Raw genomic sequence first — 22,392 nt, 5'->3', positions numbered from 1 at the left:
AAAAAAAAAAAAATCCTCAAAATTTAAGGCAAATAACAGGTTCCTGAAATGTATCCATCAGTGTTATGACTGTTGTGGCAAGGAGAACAATTAGAATGGTAAAATGCCGTCCAGAATACTTGTTGCTTTGAAAGTATATACATGACCAAATAAATACCCTAGGGAACAGATACACTAGGATTTTAAAAAAGATCTCACACTGAGTGGTGGTGGCCAACACCTTAAATCTCAGCACTCCGGAGGCAAACAGGTGGATTTCTTGAGTTCAAGGCCAGCTTGGTCTACAGATCGAGTTCTAGGACATCTAGGACTATGCAAAGAAACCCTGTCTCAAAAAACTATTTTATTTTATTTTTATTTTTTGCTTTTTAACTCTTAGTTTTATTTTTGAATAGCATTTATAACACTTTTTTGTTATATTGGAGTTGAACAGAGAGCTTCACAATACAACAGGCAAGTGTTCTGCCACTGATACACACACACACACATACACACACAATCTCCAACCCTCCTTCAACTTCATTTTGTGACACAGGATCACTAAAAAGTTCTTTTTCAAACTGTTTTGTACAAGTTTTTAAAATACCAATTCAAAATAAAATCTAGCATATATTGCTTTTCTGGAAAGACAAATTTTAATTCATAATAAAGAGTGGGCAAAGAACACATTTGAAATTATATCACACCTCAAATGATAGGGCGGCTTGCCTGGAAGCTCACTAGTCAAACACCTAGTTATTTATTTGGTTGGTTGGTTGGTTGGTTTGGTTTTTCCAGACAGAATTTCTCCATGTAGCCCTGGCTATCCTAGAATTCACTCTGTAGATCAGGCTGGCCTCAAACTCAAGAGATTTACCTATATCTATGCCTCACCCCCTCCCCAGAACCAGACTCAACCTCAAGTATTTCTTACAAATTATATTTTCTCTTACCAACAGCAAGATATTACACACATATTTGTGTGTGTGTGTGTGTGTGTGTGTGTGTATGTGTGTGTGTGTGTGCCCACAGGATCCATGCTGTTAGGTTGGCCTGGAATTATTAACCCTCCTGCCTCTACCTTCTGAGCTGGAATCACAGACAGGTATTTGATACCCCACCCAATATAAAATTCTTTTTTCTAAAAATTTTCACTTATCAGATGAAGATGTAGAACTCTCAGATCCTCCATGCCTGCCTGGATGCTGCCATGCTCCTGCCTTGATGATAATGGACTGAACCTCTGAACCTGTAAGCCAGCCCCAATTTTTTTTTTTTTTTTGTTTTGTTTTTTTGTTTTTTCGAGACGGGGTTTCTCTCTATATCCCTGGCTGTCCTGGAACTCACTTTGTAGACCAGGCTGGCCTCGAACTCGGAGATCCACCTGCCTCTGCCTCCCAAGTGCTGGGATTAAAGGCGTGCGCCACCACCGCTCGGCTAAGCCAGCCCCAATTAAATATTGTCCCTTATAAGAAAAAAAATTTTTTTTCACTTACGAATTTAGTTATTTGCACTATACTTAAGAGTATTAATTCAATTACATTTTTAAATGACTATTAATAGTTTTCATGTGTACAACAGTTTATATCAGTAAAATTAAAAATAAATGGTTTTTGTGTATGGTAGCTTATTTCTGTAATTCCAGCCCTTGAGAGGCTGAGAAAAGAGGATTTTGATTAGGAGGCCAGCCTAGTTTACATAGCAAGAATGCCTAAAAAGTAAATACAGGGGCTGGTGAGATGGCTTAGTGGGTAAGAGCACTGACTGCTCTTCCGAAGGTCCTGAGTTCAAATCCCAGCAACCACATGGTGGCTCACAACCACCCGTAATGAGATCTGACGCCCTCTTCTGGTGTGTCTGAAGACAGCTACAGTGTACTTATTTATAATAATAAATAAATCTTTGGGGCTGGAGAGATGGCTCAACGGTTAAGAGCACTGACTGTTGTTCCAGAGGCCCTGAGTTCAATTCCTAGCAACCACATGGTGGCTCTGTAATGGGCATCTGATGCCCTCTTCTGGTGTGTCTGAAGACAGTGACAGTATACCCACATACATGAAATAAACAAATCTTTAAAAAAAATCAATCAATCAATCAATCAATCAATCAGTCTTTGGGCTGGCGTGAGCAGGGACTGAGCGAGTAGGGCTGACCAGAGTGAGCAGAGGTCCTAAATTCAATTCTCAACAGCCACATGAAGGCTCACAACCATCTGTACAGCTACAGTGTACTCATATACATAAAATAAATAAATAAATCTTAAAAATAAACAAAACAAAAGTATACACATACATACATACACACACACACACATATATATTAAACTTTATCTGGAATTCATTTTTTAATTATATTTAAGGTAAACATTTTTTATATGTTTTGTTTTATTAAATATGTGTAGAACAGATCCAGTAAATCTAGGTAAATTTAGAAAACATAGAGTCTATCCATATAATTCACACATTTCTAAGAGAGAAGCAAAGGTTTGGGAGTAAATATAGATTTAATGAAGTATATAAAACTCAAGCTAGTGTGTAATAACTCAGAATAAGCTGCCTGTGATTGTTAATCAGAACAGTGTGTGTGTGTGTGTCTGTGTGTGTATATTTGAGTGTGCTTGTGTGTGTGTGTGTATATATATATATATTTGGGTGTGCGTGTGTGTGTGTGTGTATGTGTGTGTGTATATTTGGGTGTGTATGTATATATATGTGTGTATGTATATTTGGGTATGCTTGTATGTGTGCACATGTATGTGTGTGTACATGTATGTGCAAGCATGTGAAAAGCCTCTACCACCCTGGACCCACCCATTTCTCTCCCCAGTCAGCTCTGTTAGAAGCTTAGGTCACCATTGCCTCTTCTGGAACCCTTGTGGCTTCACACCATGGGTTTTTGAGGGTTTATCACAGATCTGACCACCATTTGCATCTGTTTGATCACACAGAGACCAGGGACTACGGCTTTCACCTCTTATATAACTCCTAGCCGTGAGTATCTTGTAGAAGGTGTTCAACAGCCACTGTAAGTAGAAGAATGGCTGATTTCTTTCTTTCTTTTTTTTTTTTCTTTTTTGGTTTTTCGAGACAGGGTTTCTCTGTATAGTCCTGGAATCCTTTTGGTTTTTCAAGACAGGGTTTCTCTGTGTAGCCCTGTCCTGGAACTCACTCTGTAGACCAGGCTGGCCTCAAACTCAGAGATCTACCTGCCTCTGCCTCTGCCTCTGCCTCTGCCTCTCAAGTGCTGGAACTAAAGGTGTACACCATCACTGACCAGCAATTTTCTAAATGGGCTGATTTCTAAAAAAAGACTGGTCTAGTGGCAAACCCATCAATGCATCTGCTCTCTTCTCAACTATGCGTCAACTTCCAGGCCTCCAGGTTCACCCCCCAGGGGATATCCCATAACCCGGGCCTGTATCTAGCGAGAACCCTGTTGGGCTGGGTAGGCTAGAATTTGCTTTCACCACTAACATTTCTTAGTCATTTTTCACTCTTGGTCCTCAGCCCACTCTCTGGCTCTGAATTCTCAGTTTTCCTCATGGCATCCATTCCAAAGGGTAACTATGCAGGTTTCCATTCTGCAATGGACTCCCTGAACACCATCTGTCTTACAGTTCTTTTCTTTAAGATTGAACTGAGACAGTTCATGCCAGACCATCCCTTGCTAGAGACTGAAGTAGCTGTTGCTGCAATGCCCTTACTTCACAGTCTTTCTTGTACTTATGATGGCGGTTGGGCTTGTAACAGAGGTCAGAGGGCCACCGGTGGGCCAGAAGTCTACGTATGAACACCCACGTAGACACAAGCTTTCCAGAGGCTCTCTGCCATTTTGTGACTGAGGATGAGCTCACAAGGAAGGGCTCCTTTTTATAAAGTCCACACATACATACCCACAGCAAGGCCAGCCAGAGAGGCTGCACCCAAGCAGGACATGTCGAAATGGGCAGGTTTGTCTATCTTCTCGTTAATCAGGTCTGAAGTCATCTGCATGACGAAAGCGTTGTTACAGACACCTCCATCTGCTCTGTGGGAAGCAGGATTTGAGGTGAGTTACTGTTAGACCACCATACACTAGACTTTAGGAAGTTAGCTTTTGGGGGGAAAGTGCTGGATGTTGAACCAGAGCTTTGGGGGTGCTAAGCAGGCCTGTACCACTAAGCTGCCGCCTCACTCAACCCAGCAACGCTTTTATTTTTACTTTCAAAATGATATCAATTGGCACTGAACTTATGACAAGATCTTTACAACAGAAACAAAACCACAGCCGGGCGGTGGTGGCGCACGCCTTTAATCCCAGCACTTGGGAGGCAGAGGCAGGCAGATTTCTGAGTTCGAGGCCAGCCTGGTCTACAGAGTGAGTTCCAGGACAGCCAGGGCTACTCAGAGAAACCCAGTCTCGAAAAACCAAAAAAAAAAAAGAAACAAAACCACAAAGATCTCATGAAGCCCAGGTTGTCCTGGACTCATTAGTTGAATAGATTCCAATTCCCCTGCCCCTGCCTCCCAAGTGCTGCGAATAGGTACCAGGACTGGTTTATAGGATCTTACTGAGTAATCTTGAAATACTTTCCTTTTTATTCTTAATTTAGTTTGTTCTTTGAGAATTTCAACATCTACTTATTAACTATGTCCATCCCTCCCCATCTCCCACCTCCCCACAATCTGTCTATCCATCCCTCCCCTGCAAATCTTTTTTTTCATGTTTGTGTCTATTCACATCTTGTTTTGTGACCCACTGAGTTTAACCAGGGCCAGTGGTGTGGTCATGGCTTTGAGCTTTCTGTTGGAGTCTGGTGAGCTCAGCAGTGGGTATCCAGTAGAAGACAGTAACTCCCCTTCTCCCAGATAAATCCTGCTCTTTTATTCGGGTCTCTGTCTTGGCATCTCTCATTTGATTTGTCACTAGCTCAAGATTATGACAAGATAAACTAAAGCCAACAGAAGAGCTCATTTGGATATAAAAGAAGTTAAAACCATCTGATGCTTTACACACAGCAATGCAGTGTTAATGGGTTGTATATAGCAAACACACTTGACCAAATCCCCTGGAGACCGTCTGATGCTTTACACACAGCAATGCAATGTTAATGATTTGTATATAGCAAACACACTTGACCAGGTCCCCTGGAGTTTCACATTGTGCTAGATTCTCATAAATCTAAAACTAGCACTTTCTTCTCCAAATTGCTACGACCAACAATTTTATTGCCAAAGAGGTAGACATAAGCCTTGGAAGTCATGGAAAAAATGAAAATAAGTAACAGCTCCCTCCTCCTCCTCCTCCTCCTCTTCCTCTTCCTCTACTTCCTCCTCCTCTTCTTCTTCTTCTTCTTCTTCTTCTTCTTCTTCTTCTTCTTCTTCTTCTTCTTCTTCTTCTTCTCTTAATTTCTAGTTTGGTTGTTTTGTGGCCATAGGGCTTGAACCCAGGGAAATGTTCAATCACTGAGCTAACCTATCAGGCTGATTTACCTGGAGCTCCTAACTGGACCTGTCAGAAACAAAGCTTACGTACCGAATATTCGTGACCGGAATCTGGATTTCTCTCTGCAGCATATCATATAACTGTTTGTTCCTGGTCAAAGACAAGATAACCATTGAGAGCATATTCTGGCCATAACTCTGTACTTCAGCCCAATTTTTTTTTAAAATAAGAACTATTTGTATTTACTTGACTTGATAAAAGATGCAAAAGAAACTATTAAAGAAATACTGGCCAAGTGGACATTACCTAACCTATGCTCAACTACAAAAGCTCGGGGCCTTGTGTTTTCCATCTTCCTGCATGATAGTATAATTTTTATTTTATAATTAGGTTTAACTTATTGTCATTCTATTTCAAGTGGCTATTATCTATTTAATCAGTACCCTTTACTGTGACATACTCAAACAAATGTTAAAGTGCCAATACATGTTCCTTATACAATTAAGTTATGTCTGGAGATGTACTTATTCTAAGTGTATGGGTGTTTTGCCTTTGGTGCGCGCGCGCGCGCGCGCGTGTGTGTGTGTGTGTGTGTGTGTGTGTGTGTGTGTGTGTGTGTGTGTGCGCGTGTGTGTGTGTGTGTGTGTGCGCGTGTGTGTGTGTGTGTGTGTGTGTGTGTGTGTGTGTGTGTGTGCGCGCGCGCGCGCGCGTGCACCACATGACTGAAGTGCCTCTGAGAGCCAGAAGAGGACACCAGAGCCCCTGGAACTGGAGTTAGACATGGATGTTGGGAAGTAAACCTGGATCCTCTGCAAAGTAACCAGTGCTCCTAACCACTGAGCTAGCTTTCCAGTCTCCATAGACATAGACTGGAGAGGTGGCTCAGTAGCACTTGCTACTCTTCGAAGAGACCTGGGTTCAATTCTCAGCACCCAAACAGAGGCTCGGAATAGTCTGTAAGTCTGTTTCCAGGGGACCCAACACCCACTTCTGTCTCCTGTAGGCACCAGGAATGTATGTATGTCATAGATGCAGGCAAGACATGATGCACACAAAATAAAATTTAGATTTTTAAATAAAATAAAAATTTAAAACATGTACATGCCCATTAAATTGAAGGCTGATGTTTAATTAAAATTAAGAGGGTTCTCAAGATGGCTCAGCGGGTTAACCGTGATCACCACGAAGCCTGGAGGCCTCAGTTAGATGTCTAGAACCCTCAGAATGGTGAAAGGAGTGAACTGAGTTTACAACGCTGTCCTCTGGCCCCACACGTGCACAGTGATGCAGAGACATCCCTCCCCAAGCACACGTACACATAATGAGTAATAAAATAAACACCGTGAAATAAAAGCAAGAGAATCTTCTCTTTCATTTTATCAAATTAAGTCGCTCACACCTGCAATTTCAGTACTAGGAGGCTTAGCAAGAGATTCACCATGATTTTGAAGCCAGCCTGGGCTACAAAGTTGAGTTTCAGGCCAGCCGGAGTAGTATGATACCCTCTCTCAAAACCAAAACCAAGCCAACCTTCAAGGGCTAGAGAGAAGGCTCAGAAGTTAAGAACATATACATATTTTTTTTTTGACTTTTTGAGGCAGGGTTTCTCTGTGTAGCCCTGGCTGTCCTGGAACTCACTCTGTAGACCTGGCCTCCAACTCAGAAATCCACCTGCCTCTGCCTCCCAAGTGCTGGGATTAAAGGTGTGCACCACCACTGCCCGGCTGAACATATACATGTTTTCAAAGAGCCCTTCTACAATAATAATAATAATAATAATAATAATAATAATAATAATAATAATCCTGCCCAACAGAAAATTTCAGTTTGGTAGCAAATCCATAAAGGAACTGACAAAGTCTGAAGGCGACAAGGGGAGTCCTGACAGGCTTTACCTGAAAGCTATTGACTCCAATATTGCTCGGACGAGATGGTATTTACTAGTGGAATGCTTCAAACCCATAAAAGAGGCACAGGCACAGGGGTCATTTAATGGAGCCTAAAGCAAGAGATAAAATAACATCACTTATGTTCTAAAATACATCTATAGGCTTGATAGCAGAATGCTTATTTAAACAATTTAATTACAGTCCAAAGAGCTGGTTGTTAGATAACTTTTTTTAAAAAAAGATTTATTTATTTATTATATGTAAGTACACTGTAGCTATCTTCAGATATCCCAGAAGAGGGCGTCAGATCTCATTACAGATGGTTGTGAGCCACCGTGTGGTTGCTGGGATTTGAACTCAGGACCTTTGGAAGAGTAGTCAGTGCTCTTAACCACTGAGCCATCTCTCCAGCCCCATCCCCTTTTTTGAGACAAGGTTTCTTGTATCTTAGGATGTCCTCAAACTTGAGATGATCCTCCTACCTCCCATGTGCTGGGATTACAAAAGCATGTGACGCCATGCCTGGCTAAAGATAACTTTTTTTTCCAGACAAGGTCTTACTCTGTAGCCTCACTGGTCTAGAACTCATTAGATAGACCAGGCTGTCCTCAAACTCACTGGTCTAGAACTCATTAGATAGACCAGGCTGTCCTCAAACTCACTGGTCTAGAACTCATTAGATAGACCAGGCTGTCCTCACACATACAGAAGTTAGCCTTCCTCCTGGCTTCCAAAGCTAGGATTAAAGATGTGTGCCAGCATACTCAGCCATTGCCTTTTGATAGGGTTTTCATACCTGGTCTTGAATTCACGATTCAAAGCCAGCCTCGAACCCCTGACCCTGTTTTCACCTCAGGCTTTAGCCATCACACTGAAATTTTTAAAATGTTGTTTGTTTAATTTTTATTTACAGCCCACGTTCTTGTAGGTGTATGCCTCATGTGAGTATATACCTGTGAAATCCAGAAGGGGGCACTAGATCCCCTGAAGCATTACACATAGGGTCACAGTACAGACCATTGAGAACTGGGAAGCAAACACTGAACCTCTAGAAGAGCAGCAAACTGAATCTTCACCCTCGCCTCTTTTAAATTATATACTTTGTATCATTTTGGAGGTGTGTGAGGTGATAAGAAGCTAAAGAGAATTGTCAACACAGTCACTATAAAATCCCCGAGCACGTATTTTTTTTTTTCCAGTCTTGATGTGTTAACTCAATCTCAGAAGACCCTCATGAGCTCCTTACCACACAGCAAACAGGGCAATGTTACATTGTTGCACAGCAGTTTCCTTTAAACTGAAACATTCCCTCTAGGAGGGAAGGCAGCGAGCTCATGAAAGGTTGCCTGCCTGAAGAGTAGAAATTTGCAAGTCTAGCTGGGCTGTAGTGGCACACGCCTTTAATCCCAGCACTTGGGAGGCAGAGGCAGGTAGATTTCTGAGTTCGAGGCCAGCCTGGTCTCCAGAGTGAGTTCTAAGAGAGCCAGGGCTATACAGAGAAACCTCGACTCAAAAAATCAAAACAAAACAAAAACAAAAAACAAACAAAAAAGAAATTTGCAAGTCTCCAAGGAGGAAAGAGCTCCTAAAGGAGGAGACTCCAGGTCTTGCTCAGGTCTCCCAGACTTTAAGGAGTCACCTTTGTGGTGATAGCTGCTTTATAGGGCCATTTTGGTTTTGAGTTATCCTTGCCTTTGCTAAATGCCTGTACTACCGTTAATAACCCCAATAAAACACACTGGTTCACCAAGTTCTGCACTGTGTTGTTACTAAACAGTGGGCTTTTGGTTGGTTCCCTTTCTGTTGTGAACATGTATGTGTGTGTTGGATCTCCCCTGAAAACTCTGTCATATACCACGTAGATTAAACAATACGGCTATCTTAAAACCTTGATGTGTCAATATGATATGCTATTGATTTTCTCCCACTAGTTTCTATATTAGCAAACTCTATAATTCCAGATTTTATCTAAGTATGGGACAAATGGGACAGTGGTGGTGAATATTTTCCTTCTTTTCTTTTCTTTTTTTTAAAGACAGGGTCCCATATAGCACAAGCTGGCCTCCAATTCTCTATGTAGTCAAGGATGACCTTGAGCTCTCAACCCTACAAGGATGCACCACCATACCCTGGTTTTTGCAATACTGGAGATAAATGTAGGTTTTTAATGCATCCTAGACAAGTGCCACATCAATAGAGCTACATTCTACTCCTCTCCCTCCACCCCCCAGCCCCCTGCCAGCCATGAAAAAGAATTATTTACAAGATGGGTGTTTTTATTTTTAAGAAGTATTTTTTTAAATATAATACTTTTACTTATATTGAATGTGTCTGTCTGTCCACAGGTATCCACGAAAGCCTGTAGGAAGAATTTCTTGTATCTGTATGGATGTGGCACCCATCAGTAAAAATCTGATGGCCTATAGCTTAGGCAGGAAATAGGAGGAGGAACATCCAGGAGGCAGAAAGGATTCTGGGATAGTGCCAGGCAGGAGATGTACCCAGGAAGACACATAGTACCTGAGCACAGGCAACAAGCGACATGGCAGAATGTAGATTAGAATAAGTGGGTTAGGGCTGGCGAGATGGCTCAGCGGGTAAGAGCACCGACTGCTCTTCTGAAGGTCCTGAGTTCGGATCCCAGCAACCACACAGTGGCTCACAACTACCCGTAATGAGATCTGAAACTCTCTTCTGAAGACAGCCACAGTGAATTACACCAGAGCGAGTGGGGAGGAGCGAGCAGGCCCAGCAGAGGTCCTGAGTTCAATTCCCAGTAGCCACAAACATGATAGCGGACAGTATCATGCTACAGTGTACTCAGACACATAAAATAAATAAAAATAAATCTTTAAAAAAAAAAAAAAAGAAGTGGGTTATTTTTAAGTTATGAGCCAGTAAGAGAAGAGCCTAGCTATATGACCAAGGTATTTGTAAATATATTTTGACTCGGAGTCTTATTTTCTGGGAGCACGGAACTGGGTTCCTCCAGACCTAACTTTTACAGACGCCAAAAGAGGGCATTCTATCCCTTGGAGCTGGAGTCCTAGGTGGTTATGAACGGCCCACCACGGATGTTGGGAATCAAGCCTGCGTCCTCTGGAAGGGCAGCAAAGGAGACAAAGCCACAGAGCCTTCTCTCCACTAGCAGAGGATTTCACCCAGATTAATGGTGTTCTCAACTCTATGCCTGAAAACTCTTCCTAGGTCTTTGTGACAGCATTCTAAGTCAGAGCAGAGGCAAGCACAACTCTATTGATTAAAGAACACTAACTTACGCACTTCAAGATCGGGCTGCTTAGCAAGCTTACTTTTTGATCAGGAAAAGTAACCAGTATTCTATCATAGTAGTGAAAGGAAGGGTTGAGTTTTGAAAAAAGCTAATGACACCTATAGATACACTTCAGAATATATACATTGGCCTTGAATCTACAGAGATCTTCCTGCCTCTACCTCCAAAGTGCTGGTGCTGGGATTAAAGGCATGGGCAACCATGGCCAGTGACATCCTTTTTTCTAGTTCTTAGTGGTATACATTCCCTAAGTAAAGAATGCCTATTCGCTGATACACACTGTTCAACAACTTGGAAGTGCCTGTCTTATAACACAAGCCTTGCTCATATTAAAAGTTCTATGACAAACCTGCTAAATTTTAAGTCCCACAGTGATAATGTCGCCAAGGTTAAGAGTCACAGCCACGGGCTGGTGAGATGGCTCAGCGGGTAAGAGCACTGACTGCTCTTCCGGAGGTCCTGAGTTCGGATCCCAGCAACCACATGGTGGCTCACAACCACCCATAATGAGATCTGACGCCCTCTTCTGGTGCGACTGAATTGAATTCTGGTGCGGATTGAACGGGGCTGTCCTGAGTTCAATTCCCAGCAATAACATGATGGCTCACGGCCATCTGTACAGCTACAGTGTATTCATACACATAAAATAAATAAATCTTAAAAAAAAAAAAAAGAGTCACAGCCACATAATCTGGGATGCGGCTGGAGGAGGAACTGTTTATTAAATGCCATTAACTTTTTAAAAGAATACCTGTAGTCCACTAAAAGATGGAACAAAATAAACCCCTTCAGAATCTTCCAGGCTCAGGGCCATTTTTTCAGTCTCAGCAGCATCTGTGAAGAGCTCTGCAAAACAAACACAGAACAACCACAAAACCCTAAACCAAAAGCAGGGGCTGGGGGAGGGGACCAACAGAGTCACGGCACATAGCCAGGATACAGAGGGTCCCCACACATTCAGGAGGGTAAAGGGCTCTTCATTTAAAACAGGCATTCTGTCCTGACTGTGCAAGGGCTTAGAGCAAAGGTTTGGACAAGGGAGACCGCCCTGAAGGTCCCCTTTGATAAGTTCTACACGTAGCAGGCCTTATTCTTTAAAGATATCTGGATAAGTTGAAGAAGAATCCATTTGTGCCATTTTGTCTTTTTTGTTTTTGTTTTTGTTTGTTTGTTTTTGTTCCTGCTGTTGTGTTTAGCTTATTCTCTCTTCAACCTGACTCTGTAACTCTCCTGGAAAAACTGGCTCCTCTTCTCTCCGCACTGCTCCTCCCTTAAGGAGCTTCCCTTTCGCCTCTCTTCTCGTGAGTTGGGCGGATCCTATTCTGCCAAATCTTTCTCTGACTCATCACTTTGTCTGTCACTCAATTTGACATCACTTTCAAAGATGGGTACTTTCTTCTACAAACTAACTTTACCTTCACTGTTTGGGATTGAAGGTGTATACTAAGGGCTGAGTCATTCCCCAACTAGAAACAGTTTTTCCCAGTAAGTAACATTCTCAGGGTTCACCTTGCGACCAAATAGCCTTCAACATAAAGGCACTTGCTACTAAGTCTAATGACGTGAGTTTCATCTCAAAACCTACTCAGTAAAAGAACTAATTCTCTCAATGTATCCTCTAACTTCCACCATACACTGTGCCATACGAGCATTCTTTGCACACATACAATAAATAAATAAGTAGAAGAAATGCATACCTAGTAGCTGGGCATAGTGATGCATGCCCATAGTCCTAGCATTTAGGAGGTAAAGACAAGGGACTCAGGAGTTCAAGGCCAGCTTCAACTTTGAGGATAATCTGGGCTACAAACGACTTGTATCCAAATCAAAAATAAAAATCATGTTTAATTTTTATAATCAAGATAAGACATCCAAGATCAAAGCTAGACATCTAGCTGAGTCCATTAATTCCAGCTTCCAGTTTAGTGTTTTTAATGGGATTCCTGAGTGCCCAGAAACAAGTGGGTTTCTGATCCCACTCCCACCCCCACCCCCGGGTTTCTTTTCTGATTTTTGTGCCTTCTCTTAGATTATTCCTTCTGTCTGTCTTGTCCAATTTTAATATGGAAACTTTTGCTTTATCCTATATTTTATTTTATTTTTGGTTTTTTGAGACAGGGTTTCTCTGTGTAGCCCTGTCTGGAACTCACTTCTGTAGACCAGGCTGGCCTCGAACTCAGAAATCCACCTGCCCACCTGCCTCTGCCTCCCAAGTTCTGGGATTAAAGGTTGCTCTACCACCACCTGGCCTATTTTATTATCTCTTAGAATTTTCTTTTTTCTTTACTTTAAAAAAAAATTTTTTTTTTAAATTTTTTGTTTGTTTGTTTTTTTTAAGACCAGGTTGTCGTCCTAGCTGTCCTGGAACTCCACCTGTAGAGGAAACTGGCCTCTGCTTCCCAAGCGCTGAGATTAAAGGTGTGAGCCACCACTGCCCTGCTGCTGAGTGTTTGTTTTCTAAGGAGAGATAGAAAGGGGGTGGAAAGGACAGGAGGAGAGAAGGAAAAAAGGTGTAAAGGGAGAGGTTCCAAGCCTTAAATCCGGACAGATGGCTGAGGACTCTGGCTGCCAGCCTCCCTCAGTCCCTCCCTGTGACAGAGTCCTGGCACCTCAGCACTTTCCACTCCTACCCTGAGCTCCCTAGCCTCTGGTGTCACTGCTCTTCCCCAGCTATCTTGGCTGCACAGTCTCCAGGCCCCAAGCTCTGTGGCTCCAGTCCTGCTCCGGCCCCCTCTTCTCTCCATCTCCTCCCCCCACCTCTCCCCTCTCAAGGCCTGGTTCAATCTGGACCCTTTCAGATGCCTCTGGCTGCACTCTACCGTTTATCTACAATAAATCTTCTCAACCCATACCTAGGAGCGCTCATGTCCTCAGTGTTTTCACTCAAGGGGTAACTGCAATCAAGACATATTACAAGAGAAAAAATAGTTTCAATATTTTCAAAATTTCAAAGGGAAAAACAGTGGGGGGAAAAACAATGTCAGGTCAAGGGCACACAGAAAAAGCTTCCCCTCCCTTCCTCCCTTTCTCCCTTGCCTTTCTTCCTCCCTTCCCTCCCTCTTTCCCTCATCCCTTGCTGTACAGACAGAAGTCATGAGGGAATGAGTTCAGCAGAGGGAGACTAAAGCACACTGTGTAGCCAGGACACCAGGGCGCAGGGAGACTACTGAAAAAACGGCATTCAAGATAATTACGTTGTGAGGATCTTTTTCAAAGGCTGCCCAAGCCAAGAAGATGTGACCACAGATAATAAACCAGTCACTGAGAACGACCCTCTAGGCAGAACACTCCCAAGACTGGCCGCCAGGCGGCACTGCTGAGCAACAGAGCCAAACAGCAGAGCAAATGCTTGGAAAACAGGACAATGGAAACAGCCCAAGGGCAGTGTCAGCCCACCCTAACCTACTGTCTACAAGAACAACTACGGGGCTGCAGGGATGGCTCCGTGGCTGAAAGCACTTTTTGCTCTTGCAGATGACCCGGGCTCAGTTCCCATTCGAGCTCTAAGGGATCTGACACCCTCTTCTGACCTCCGTGGACACAGGCAAAGCATTCGTAAGCAGAAAATAAATAAATGAGACATTAATATACACTATCCAAACTCCCTACTGGATTTAAACATGAGTCTCATAAATAGCCTAATGTCAGAAACATCTTAAAATTGGTTAATTGTCTTAATCCTTTGCAAGAGAATAGATAATAAAGCCCAAGAAGATGCCTCAGACATTAAGAAAAACTTGAAGACAACTTCGATGGCCATAGTCTGGGAAACAGACTTAAAACCAAAGGCAGGAAACCTAGCAAAGGAGCAGAAGGGAGGAACAGAGCACTGGATGTGGCCAGAAGTGCCTTTAAACCCAGTGTCCTCTCCCTTCCGTGCTCCCTCGCTCTCTCTCACTCCTGAGACAGAGGCAGGCAGAGCTTTTTGAATTAGAAGTCAGCCTGGCTTACAAAGGGAGTTCCAGGACAGCTACCATTAGAAAAAGAAACCCTGTCTCAAAAAACAAAACAAAAAACAAAGCACTAGCTGCCTTTCTGGGGGACTCAGGTTCAATTCCCAGCTCCCACATGACAGCACCCAACTAACTGGCTATAATTCCAGTTCAATGGGCTCTGATGCCTTTTTCTGTCCACTGAGGGCCCAAGTACATATACGGTGCAAGCATGTGCAAAAAATTAAAATAAATATTTAATATATTCTTTCTCAATTAAGAAAAAGAAAGAAAATAGAAGATATGAAGAACAGCCAAATGATAATTTCAGAAACAAAAGATGTAATAAAAATATGAACTCATTTGGATTGGCTCAAAACAAGATGGAGACGACAGAGGAGAGGAGAGAAAGCGTGCCAGAAGTTACCCTGGGCACGAGGAAAAGGACTGAAGAAGCAGACAAGAGACAGAGCTCCCAGGGCTATGGGAAAATAAGACGGCAGGGTCGCTCTCATTTGAGCCACAGAAGCAGAGTAAGTATCAGAGAAACTACTCCTTGAAAAATAAATTACTATAGACTCCAACAGTAAAAGAAAAAAACCCAATCCATTCAAGGGGTTCCTGGAATCATGTACAAGGCCCTGGGCTGGACCCCCAGCACTCCCAAATCAAAAGCTATTGCTAAGTAGGGTAAGTGCAGAAAACTGTACCAGGGTCACAGTGCAGAAGCTGGACCATAAGTGCTAAGTGTTTGAGATGACAGATATGTGTCCCTGGTGCAAATGTTACAGGTCTCAACACATGAACTGAAACACACACAGCACCGCTTCCAGACAGGGGCTTCTTTATATTTATAGATGGGGCTTCACGTAGCCTAAGCTAGTCTCTAACCCACTGTAGTCAGGGATGGCCTTGACCTCCCAAGAATCAGGATTAACTGGTACAGCTACCAGGCTACCATGCCTTGCTAATGCATGCGATCTTTATGACGTTTTTGAGGAGTTGTGGGTCTAATCAAGAACCTTACTACTAGGAAAACACTCTATTGTCCAACTACCCCCAAGCTTCTATAACTGATGTCCTGGTCAAAAATGACCAACAAATAGCACTACCCTGAGTATTATGGTGCATGCGTTCGATCTCGGCAGCAGAGAGGCTGAGACAGAAAGAAGGCCGCATGTTGAGCTATGGACTCACACCTGCTTCAGGAAGGAGAGTGGAAGGCAGGGAGGGTGGGAGGGAGGAAGGGCAGAAGGGAGGAAAGAACGGAGGGAGGAGTGGAGGTGGAGATGCTCTAAGCAAATAAAAAAGAATCGCAACAAAAATATATGCTTAGACACACCATAACAGAGCTAAAACCCAAAAACTAAAGGTAAAGGAAAAACAAAATTGGGAGCATGCAACTGTGGCTCAGCTGGTAGCGAGCTTGCCAGCACTCCTAAGCTCACCAGCACTCCTGAAGCCCTGGATTCTATCCCAGCACCACATAATCCAGGCATGGTGGTGCAGGCTTGTAATCCCAGCATTTGGGAGATGGAGACAGACGATCAGAAGTTCAAGGTCATCCTCTACTACCTGGGCAGTTCTAGGACAGTCTGTTATAAACCACAGCCACACTATGTATTGAGGAACAAACACTTCAGTGATGGTGGCCTGGGCAGTTCTCACCAGCAACTCTGAAGCCAAAAGGTAACAGAACTATGCCACATTTTATCTTTTATTTGCATCCATCCATCCATGTATGTATGTATATGTATGTATGTATGTATATATGTATGTATATCTATCTACCTACTATCTATCTATCTATCTATCTATCTATCTATCTATCTATCTATCTATCTAATCTGTCTTTGCAGTACTGCAAAGTTAAGCCCAGGATCTGGTGCCAGCTCTCCCTTCTGGTTCAGCTACACTCTAGCCCAGAACCACATCATTTAAATTACGAAAGAAAAAAAAGACTATTGTTCCAGAATTCTACAGCCAGTCCCACTAAACAGCAGAAGAGAAACCAAACCAACTGCCTCTCCCCCTCAGTCTCCAATGGGAGAGCGTTAAGAACATTTGTTACAAACTGACATGCAAGTTTATAAAATAAGGAGCCCAGCAATGTGGTGAGGTGAGTAGGAGTTGCCTGGGTCCAAGTATGACATGGGGGGGGGGGGTAGAGAGGATTGGGGGGTTGTGAAGTCATCATCACAAGGCATGGGGAGACAGCGTCAACTCCTCTTGGCAGACCTGCTTACATGACTCTGTTGGGGGGGAAACCATGATAATGCTCCACATTCAAACAGTAAAATAATCCAGGCATGGTGGTGCTTGACTGTAATCCCAGGAATCATAGGCTATATAATAAATTCCAGGCTAGCCAAAGCCGCACAAGTTACATAAAAAGTAAATAAATAAAAAGGTTAACAATTTATTTATTTATTTATTTTGGTTTTTTTCAAGACAGGGTTTTTTTTTTTTTTTTTGGTTTTTCGAGACAGGATTTTTCTGCATAGCCCTGGCTGTCCTGGAACTCACTCTGTAGACCAGGCTGGCCTTGAACTCAGAAATCCACCTGCCTCTGCCTCCCAAGTGTTGGGATTAAAGGCGAGTGCCACCACTGCCCGGCAACAATTTATTTTTAGTCAGGGTATCTCTCTGCTAGTTGGTTTTTGTCAACTTGACACAACTAGAATTATCTGAGTTGGGAACCTCAATTTAAGACCAGCCTCCATGAGGCTTGTCTGTGGGGATAATTTCTTGATGCAGCTAGGCCCAACACATGTGGGTGGGATCCTGGGCTGTATAAGCAGGTAAGCTGAGGGAACCGTGGGGAGCAAGCAGTTTTCCTCCATGGTCCCTACCTCCCCTCAACGACTGACTGTGATCTGATGTGTAAGCCCGGTTAACCCTATAGGCTGGTTTTGGTCCATGTTTTATCACAGCAACAGAAACCCAGCTAGAGGACAGTGTCCCCGGGAGTCAGGCTGACCTGGAACTCACAGCAACCCCTCCTCACCTTCTCATGTGCTGAGATCACAGGCATACAAAAAAAAATCGACTCCTCTAATAAGGCACGCTTCATCTCTCTTGGGAAGGAGCCAGGGAGCGGGAGCCATGCACTTCAAGTAAACAGCTTGGAATGTGTGCTTACAAAGGAGTCTAATGGGGATTGCTTGGGGCAGGTAGACACAACCAGGACTAGCAATTAAAAGTGATCTGACTAGCCGGGTACTGGTGACCCACACCTCTCATCCCAGCACTTGGGAGGCAGAGAGAGGCAGAGGCAGGTGGATTTCTGAGCTCGAGGCCAGCCTGGTCTACAGAGTGAGTTCCAGGATAGCCAGGGCTACACGGAGAAACCCTGTCTCAAAAAAACAAAAAAACAACAACAAAAAAAAGTGATTCTACTAAGAAAGATGTCCGCTGACCTTTGTCAGCTGAGGGTAGCAAAGCTGAGAACCGCCACCGCTGCATTCAGACACGATTTCCCCTGCTGTCCTTCCACACTGGTCCTCAGTGTGTAGACCACTCCTCAGCTCAAGGCCTCCCCACCTGAGCCAGCATCCTAATCCATTATTCGGCATCGAGCCCAACCACTTGGAGTCTGAGACAGTTTTTCTGTGTAGCCGTGGCTGTCCTAGAACTCAAGAGCTGTACCTGCCTCCTGAGAGCAGGCCAGCCTAGTCACTTTTTTTGGTTTGTTTGTGAAGTAATAAAGTGAAAAAAACAAGGCTGTAGGAACAAGGTTCTGGGAATGTAGATATAAAGGTAAAACCAAGACTTTTGAGAAAGAAATAATAAGCCAAAATTACCTATAGTAGAGACATCTGCTTGTATAAGAAAGGTTTTTAAGGTCAGGAGGGCTGGGCTGAACTAAAAGCTGACCAGAACAATAATCTGTAAGAACAAGATTAGATGTTCTACCCTTCCCTGTACTGGGGTCCAAGAACACCCCGACCTTACAAAAATTCCAGGACTTTCCAGCACGACCTGTTCCAGGGGCCTTCCAGGTACAGGAGTTAGGTAAGGGGGCAATGAAGCCAAGAACAGCCCCCATGAGCAAGCCAGCCAATGCCTGAAGAGATCCTTTGTTTGATAATGAACCAATCAGAATAAGCCAACTAGCTCTGCTGGCTCTGTAAAGTATAAAGTATATTCTTTGTTGCCTCTTCCTACCAGGATGAGCAACCCCACGTGCATTGGCCACACACGTTGGATCAATAAACCTCATGTTATTGCAGCTATCTATGTCAATCTGTGGTTTGTGGGGTAGCGCGTCTAAGCTAAGACTCTCTGAGGGTCTCACGGGGTGTTACATTTGTTTGTTATTTTTCGAGACAGGGTTTCTCTGTGTAGCCCTGGCTGTCCTACAACTCACTCTGTAGACCAGGCTGGCCTCAGAAATCCGCCTGCCTCTGCCTCCCAAGTGCTGGGATTAAAGGCATGCGCCACCACTGCCCGGCTTAAAATAAATACTTGTAAATACTTAGGAATGAAGGTAAGTATTGCAGGTTAACCTCAGAGCCTTAAACATGTCTGGGACACTCTAAAGCGCTACTATAATATCCTCAGCCCTTCTAATTATTTACCCATTGTTGTCATTGACGGGCTCTCACCAGGAAACACACACACACACACACACACACACACACACACACACACACACGCTGTCAGTCCTGGTGTTCATTACATAGCACAGGGCAGTGAGTCCTCTGGGGAGCTGATGTGATGGGCTTAGACTTTCTTAGGACAAGGTACTGCTATGTTACCTAGGCTAACCTTGAAGAACTTCTAGGGTAAAGCAAGTCTCCTGTCTCCGTAGCTATGCCTAAAGACTCACACCGGTGCACCCTCGTTACTATTCCAGACAGTTAATGCATGTCTTTCTTGGAGATTGGGACTTCCAAGAGGGCAGGAGTGTCACCTGTGCCAACCAACATGCAGTTCCAGGCACATCCTGACCACTCACTTCGAACTGAATAATAAAGTTTACCACTCTGAGTTCGAGGCCAGCCTGGTCTACAGAATGAGCTCCAGGACAGCCAGGGCTATACAGAGAAACCCTGTCTTGAAACCGTCCCCCCCCCAAAAAAAAAGTTTACTGATGTGAAATGTTCCTGAGACTGAGATAATAAAGACCCTGAAGAAGGGGGGCAAAGCTCAAAGTACAGAAAGGCTTGTGGAGATCCGTGAAAAGGAAGTGAATGTACGTGATCACACCCAGTTTGAAGACCGACCTCGGAGACCTTCATCACCTGATCTGAGTTTTCCCTCCTATTTAACCGGGGAAGGTGGGACGAGGCAGTAAAGGTCTGTGGCCTGGTTACAGCCTGGGAGGAGGGTAGCCTCCCCAGTCTGAGAAGTCTGTTTCCAGAATACAGTTGAGGATTTTTTTTTTAAATTTACTCATAAGTTCATACATTCAAATAAATCTTTATTTTTATGTAGATTTCAGGCAAAGGGAGCAAGAATTAGCTTCAGAGGGACTGAAACGGAAAGGTAAATCTTCTACAGACTGCCTCCTCTAGTTGAAACAATTGTTGCATTTTCTGCACAGGCAGAAAATGGCCTCAGGCAGGGCTTGCCTCCAATCTGAGCAAGGCAGCCTGGGGCCTTTCAAGGTCAGCTCTCTGTGAGAGGCTTTCTCTCGGCCAGGAACAGCCCCAGTCCAGCTGACCAGCAAACGTTCTGTAACAGGCAATGTGGTGTCATATGGAACTTGGAATTCAATGAATGTGAAATTCAGTAGTCTGGGTTTTTCTTCCTATCTCTATGGGGGAAAACTGAAAAGCATTAACTAAAAAGAGAAGAACTATGTAAACTATATTAACTATATTATTTTTATTTCTGATAGAAGGGTTTTGGTGGTGGTGGGTTTTTTGTTGATTATTTTGTTTTGTTTTTATTTTTACAAAGAATGTCTCCATGTACCCCTGGCTGTCCTGGAACTCAACACCTTAGACTAGGCTGGCCTCAAACTGTCAGAGAGATCTGCCTGTCTATGCCTCCCAAGTGCTGGAATTAAAAGCGTGAAGCACCAAGTTTTGTAAAACTTCAAAAGTATTTTTTAACCTTGCAGCTAGTGTTCTTAGTCACTGAGCCATGTCTCCTGTTCCCAGACTTTCTTTTTGTACGGCTAGGGGGAAGGTTTTTATTGTGGATGTAGGAGAACAGCCAGAAGCACCTGGAATTATCCAGAGCAGGGAGATAAAGAATTAGGAAAGGAGCTAAAACCATCCAGTGGAAAAAAGTCAGCATTTTCAACAAATGGTGCTGGCTCAACTGGCAGTTAGCATGTAGAAGAATGCAAATCGATCCATTCTTATCTCCTTGTACAAAGCTCAAGTCCAAGTGGGTCAAGGACCTCCACATAAAACCAGATACACTGAAACTTATAGAAAAGAAAGTGGGGAAGGGCCTCGAGCATGTGGGCACAGGGGAAATTTTCCTGAACAGAACACCAATAGCTTATGCTCTAAGATCAAGAACTGACAAATGGGACTTCATAAAATTGCGAAGCTTATATAAGGCAAAGGACACTGTCAATAGGACAAAAAGCCAACCAATAGATTGGGAAAAGATCTTTACCAATCCTATATCTGATAGAGGGCTAATATCCAATATATACAAAGAACTCAAGAAGTCAGACTCCAGAGAGCCAAATAACACCATTAAAAATTAGGGTACAGAGCTAAACAAAGAATTCTCAACTGACGAATACTGAATGGCTGGGAAGCACCTAGAGAAATGTTCAACATCCTTAGTCATCAGGGAAATGCAAATCAAAACAACCCTGAGATTCCACCTCACACCAGTCAGAATGGCTAGGATAAAAAACTCAGGTGACAGCAGATGCTGGAGAGGTTGTGGAGAAAGAGGAACACGCCTTCATTGCTGGTGAGATTGCAAGTTGATACAACTCCTCTGGAAATCAGTTTGGCGGTTCCTCAGAAAACTGGATATAGTACTACCTGAGGACCCAGCTATACGACTCCTGGGCATATACCCAGAAGATGCTCCAATATGTAATAAGGACACATGCTCCACTATGTTCATAGCAGCCTTATTTATAATAGCCAGAAACTGGAAACAACCCAGATGTCCCTCAACAGAGGAATGGATACAGAAAATGTGGTACATCTACACAATGGAGTACTACTCAGCTATTAAAAATAATGAATTTATGAAATTCTTAGGAAAATAGATAGATCTGGAGAAAATCATCCTGAGTGAGGTAACCCAGTCACAAAAGAAACACACATGGTATGCACTCTCTGATAAGTGGATATTAGCCCAGAAGATCAGAATACACAAAATACAAACCACAAACCACAAGAAACAAAAGAAGAAGGAAGACCAAAGTGTGGATACTTCAATCCTTCTTAGAAGGGGGAACAAAATACCCATGGAAGGAGTTGCAGAGACTAAATATGGAGCAGAGACTGAAGGAAGGACAATCCAGAGACCACTCCACCTGGGAATCCTTCCCATATCCAACCATCAAATCCAGACACTATTGTGAATGCCAGCAAGTGCTGGCTGACAGGAGCCTGATATAGCTGTCTCCTGAGAGGCTCTGACAGTACCCCACTAGTACAGAAGTAGAGGTTCACAGCCATCCATTGGACTGAGTACAGGGTCCCCAATGCAGGAGCTAGAGAAAGGACCCAGAGAAAGGACCCATGGAGTTGAAGGGTTTGCAGTCCCTTAGGAGGAACAACAATATGAACTATCCGGTACCCTTAGAGCTCCCAGGGACTAAAACACCAACCAAAGAGTACACATAGTGGGACTCATGGCTCCAGCAGCATATGTACAGCAGAGGATGGTCTAGTCAGTCATCAATGGGAGGAGAGGCCCTTGGCCCTGTGAAGGTTCTATGCCC

General features: G+C 43.5%; 1 protein-coding gene across 2 annotated transcripts in view; it reads right to left on the bottom strand.

Annotated features, from left to right (window-relative positions):
- Gk5 (glycerol kinase 5) overlaps window positions 1-22,392 on the bottom strand; it is a 66,469-nt gene that overhangs the window by 1,697 nt on the left and 42,380 nt on the right. For both annotated transcript variants that reach the window (XM_031344433.1, XM_031344434.1), the window contains 4 exons: window positions 11,336-11,430; window positions 7,299-7,402; window positions 5,494-5,553; window positions 3,872-4,005 (listed from right to left, as the gene is read on the bottom strand). In XM_031344433.1, the coding sequence (XP_031200293.1) occupies window positions 3,872-4,005; window positions 5,494-5,553; window positions 7,299-7,402; window positions 11,336-11,430 (393 nt within the window). The remainder of the gene's footprint in view (window positions 1-3,871; window positions 4,006-5,493; window positions 5,554-7,298; window positions 7,403-11,335; window positions 11,431-22,392) is intronic.

The sequence above is a fragment of the Mastomys coucha genome, unplaced genomic scaffold (assembly GCF_008632895.1).
Source record: "Mastomys coucha isolate ucsf_1 unplaced genomic scaffold, UCSF_Mcou_1 pScaffold23, whole genome shotgun sequence".
NCBI classification, from domain to species: domain Eukaryota; kingdom Metazoa; phylum Chordata; class Mammalia; order Rodentia; family Muridae; genus Mastomys; species Mastomys coucha.
This window is presented reverse-complemented; position numbering and strand designations above follow the sequence as displayed.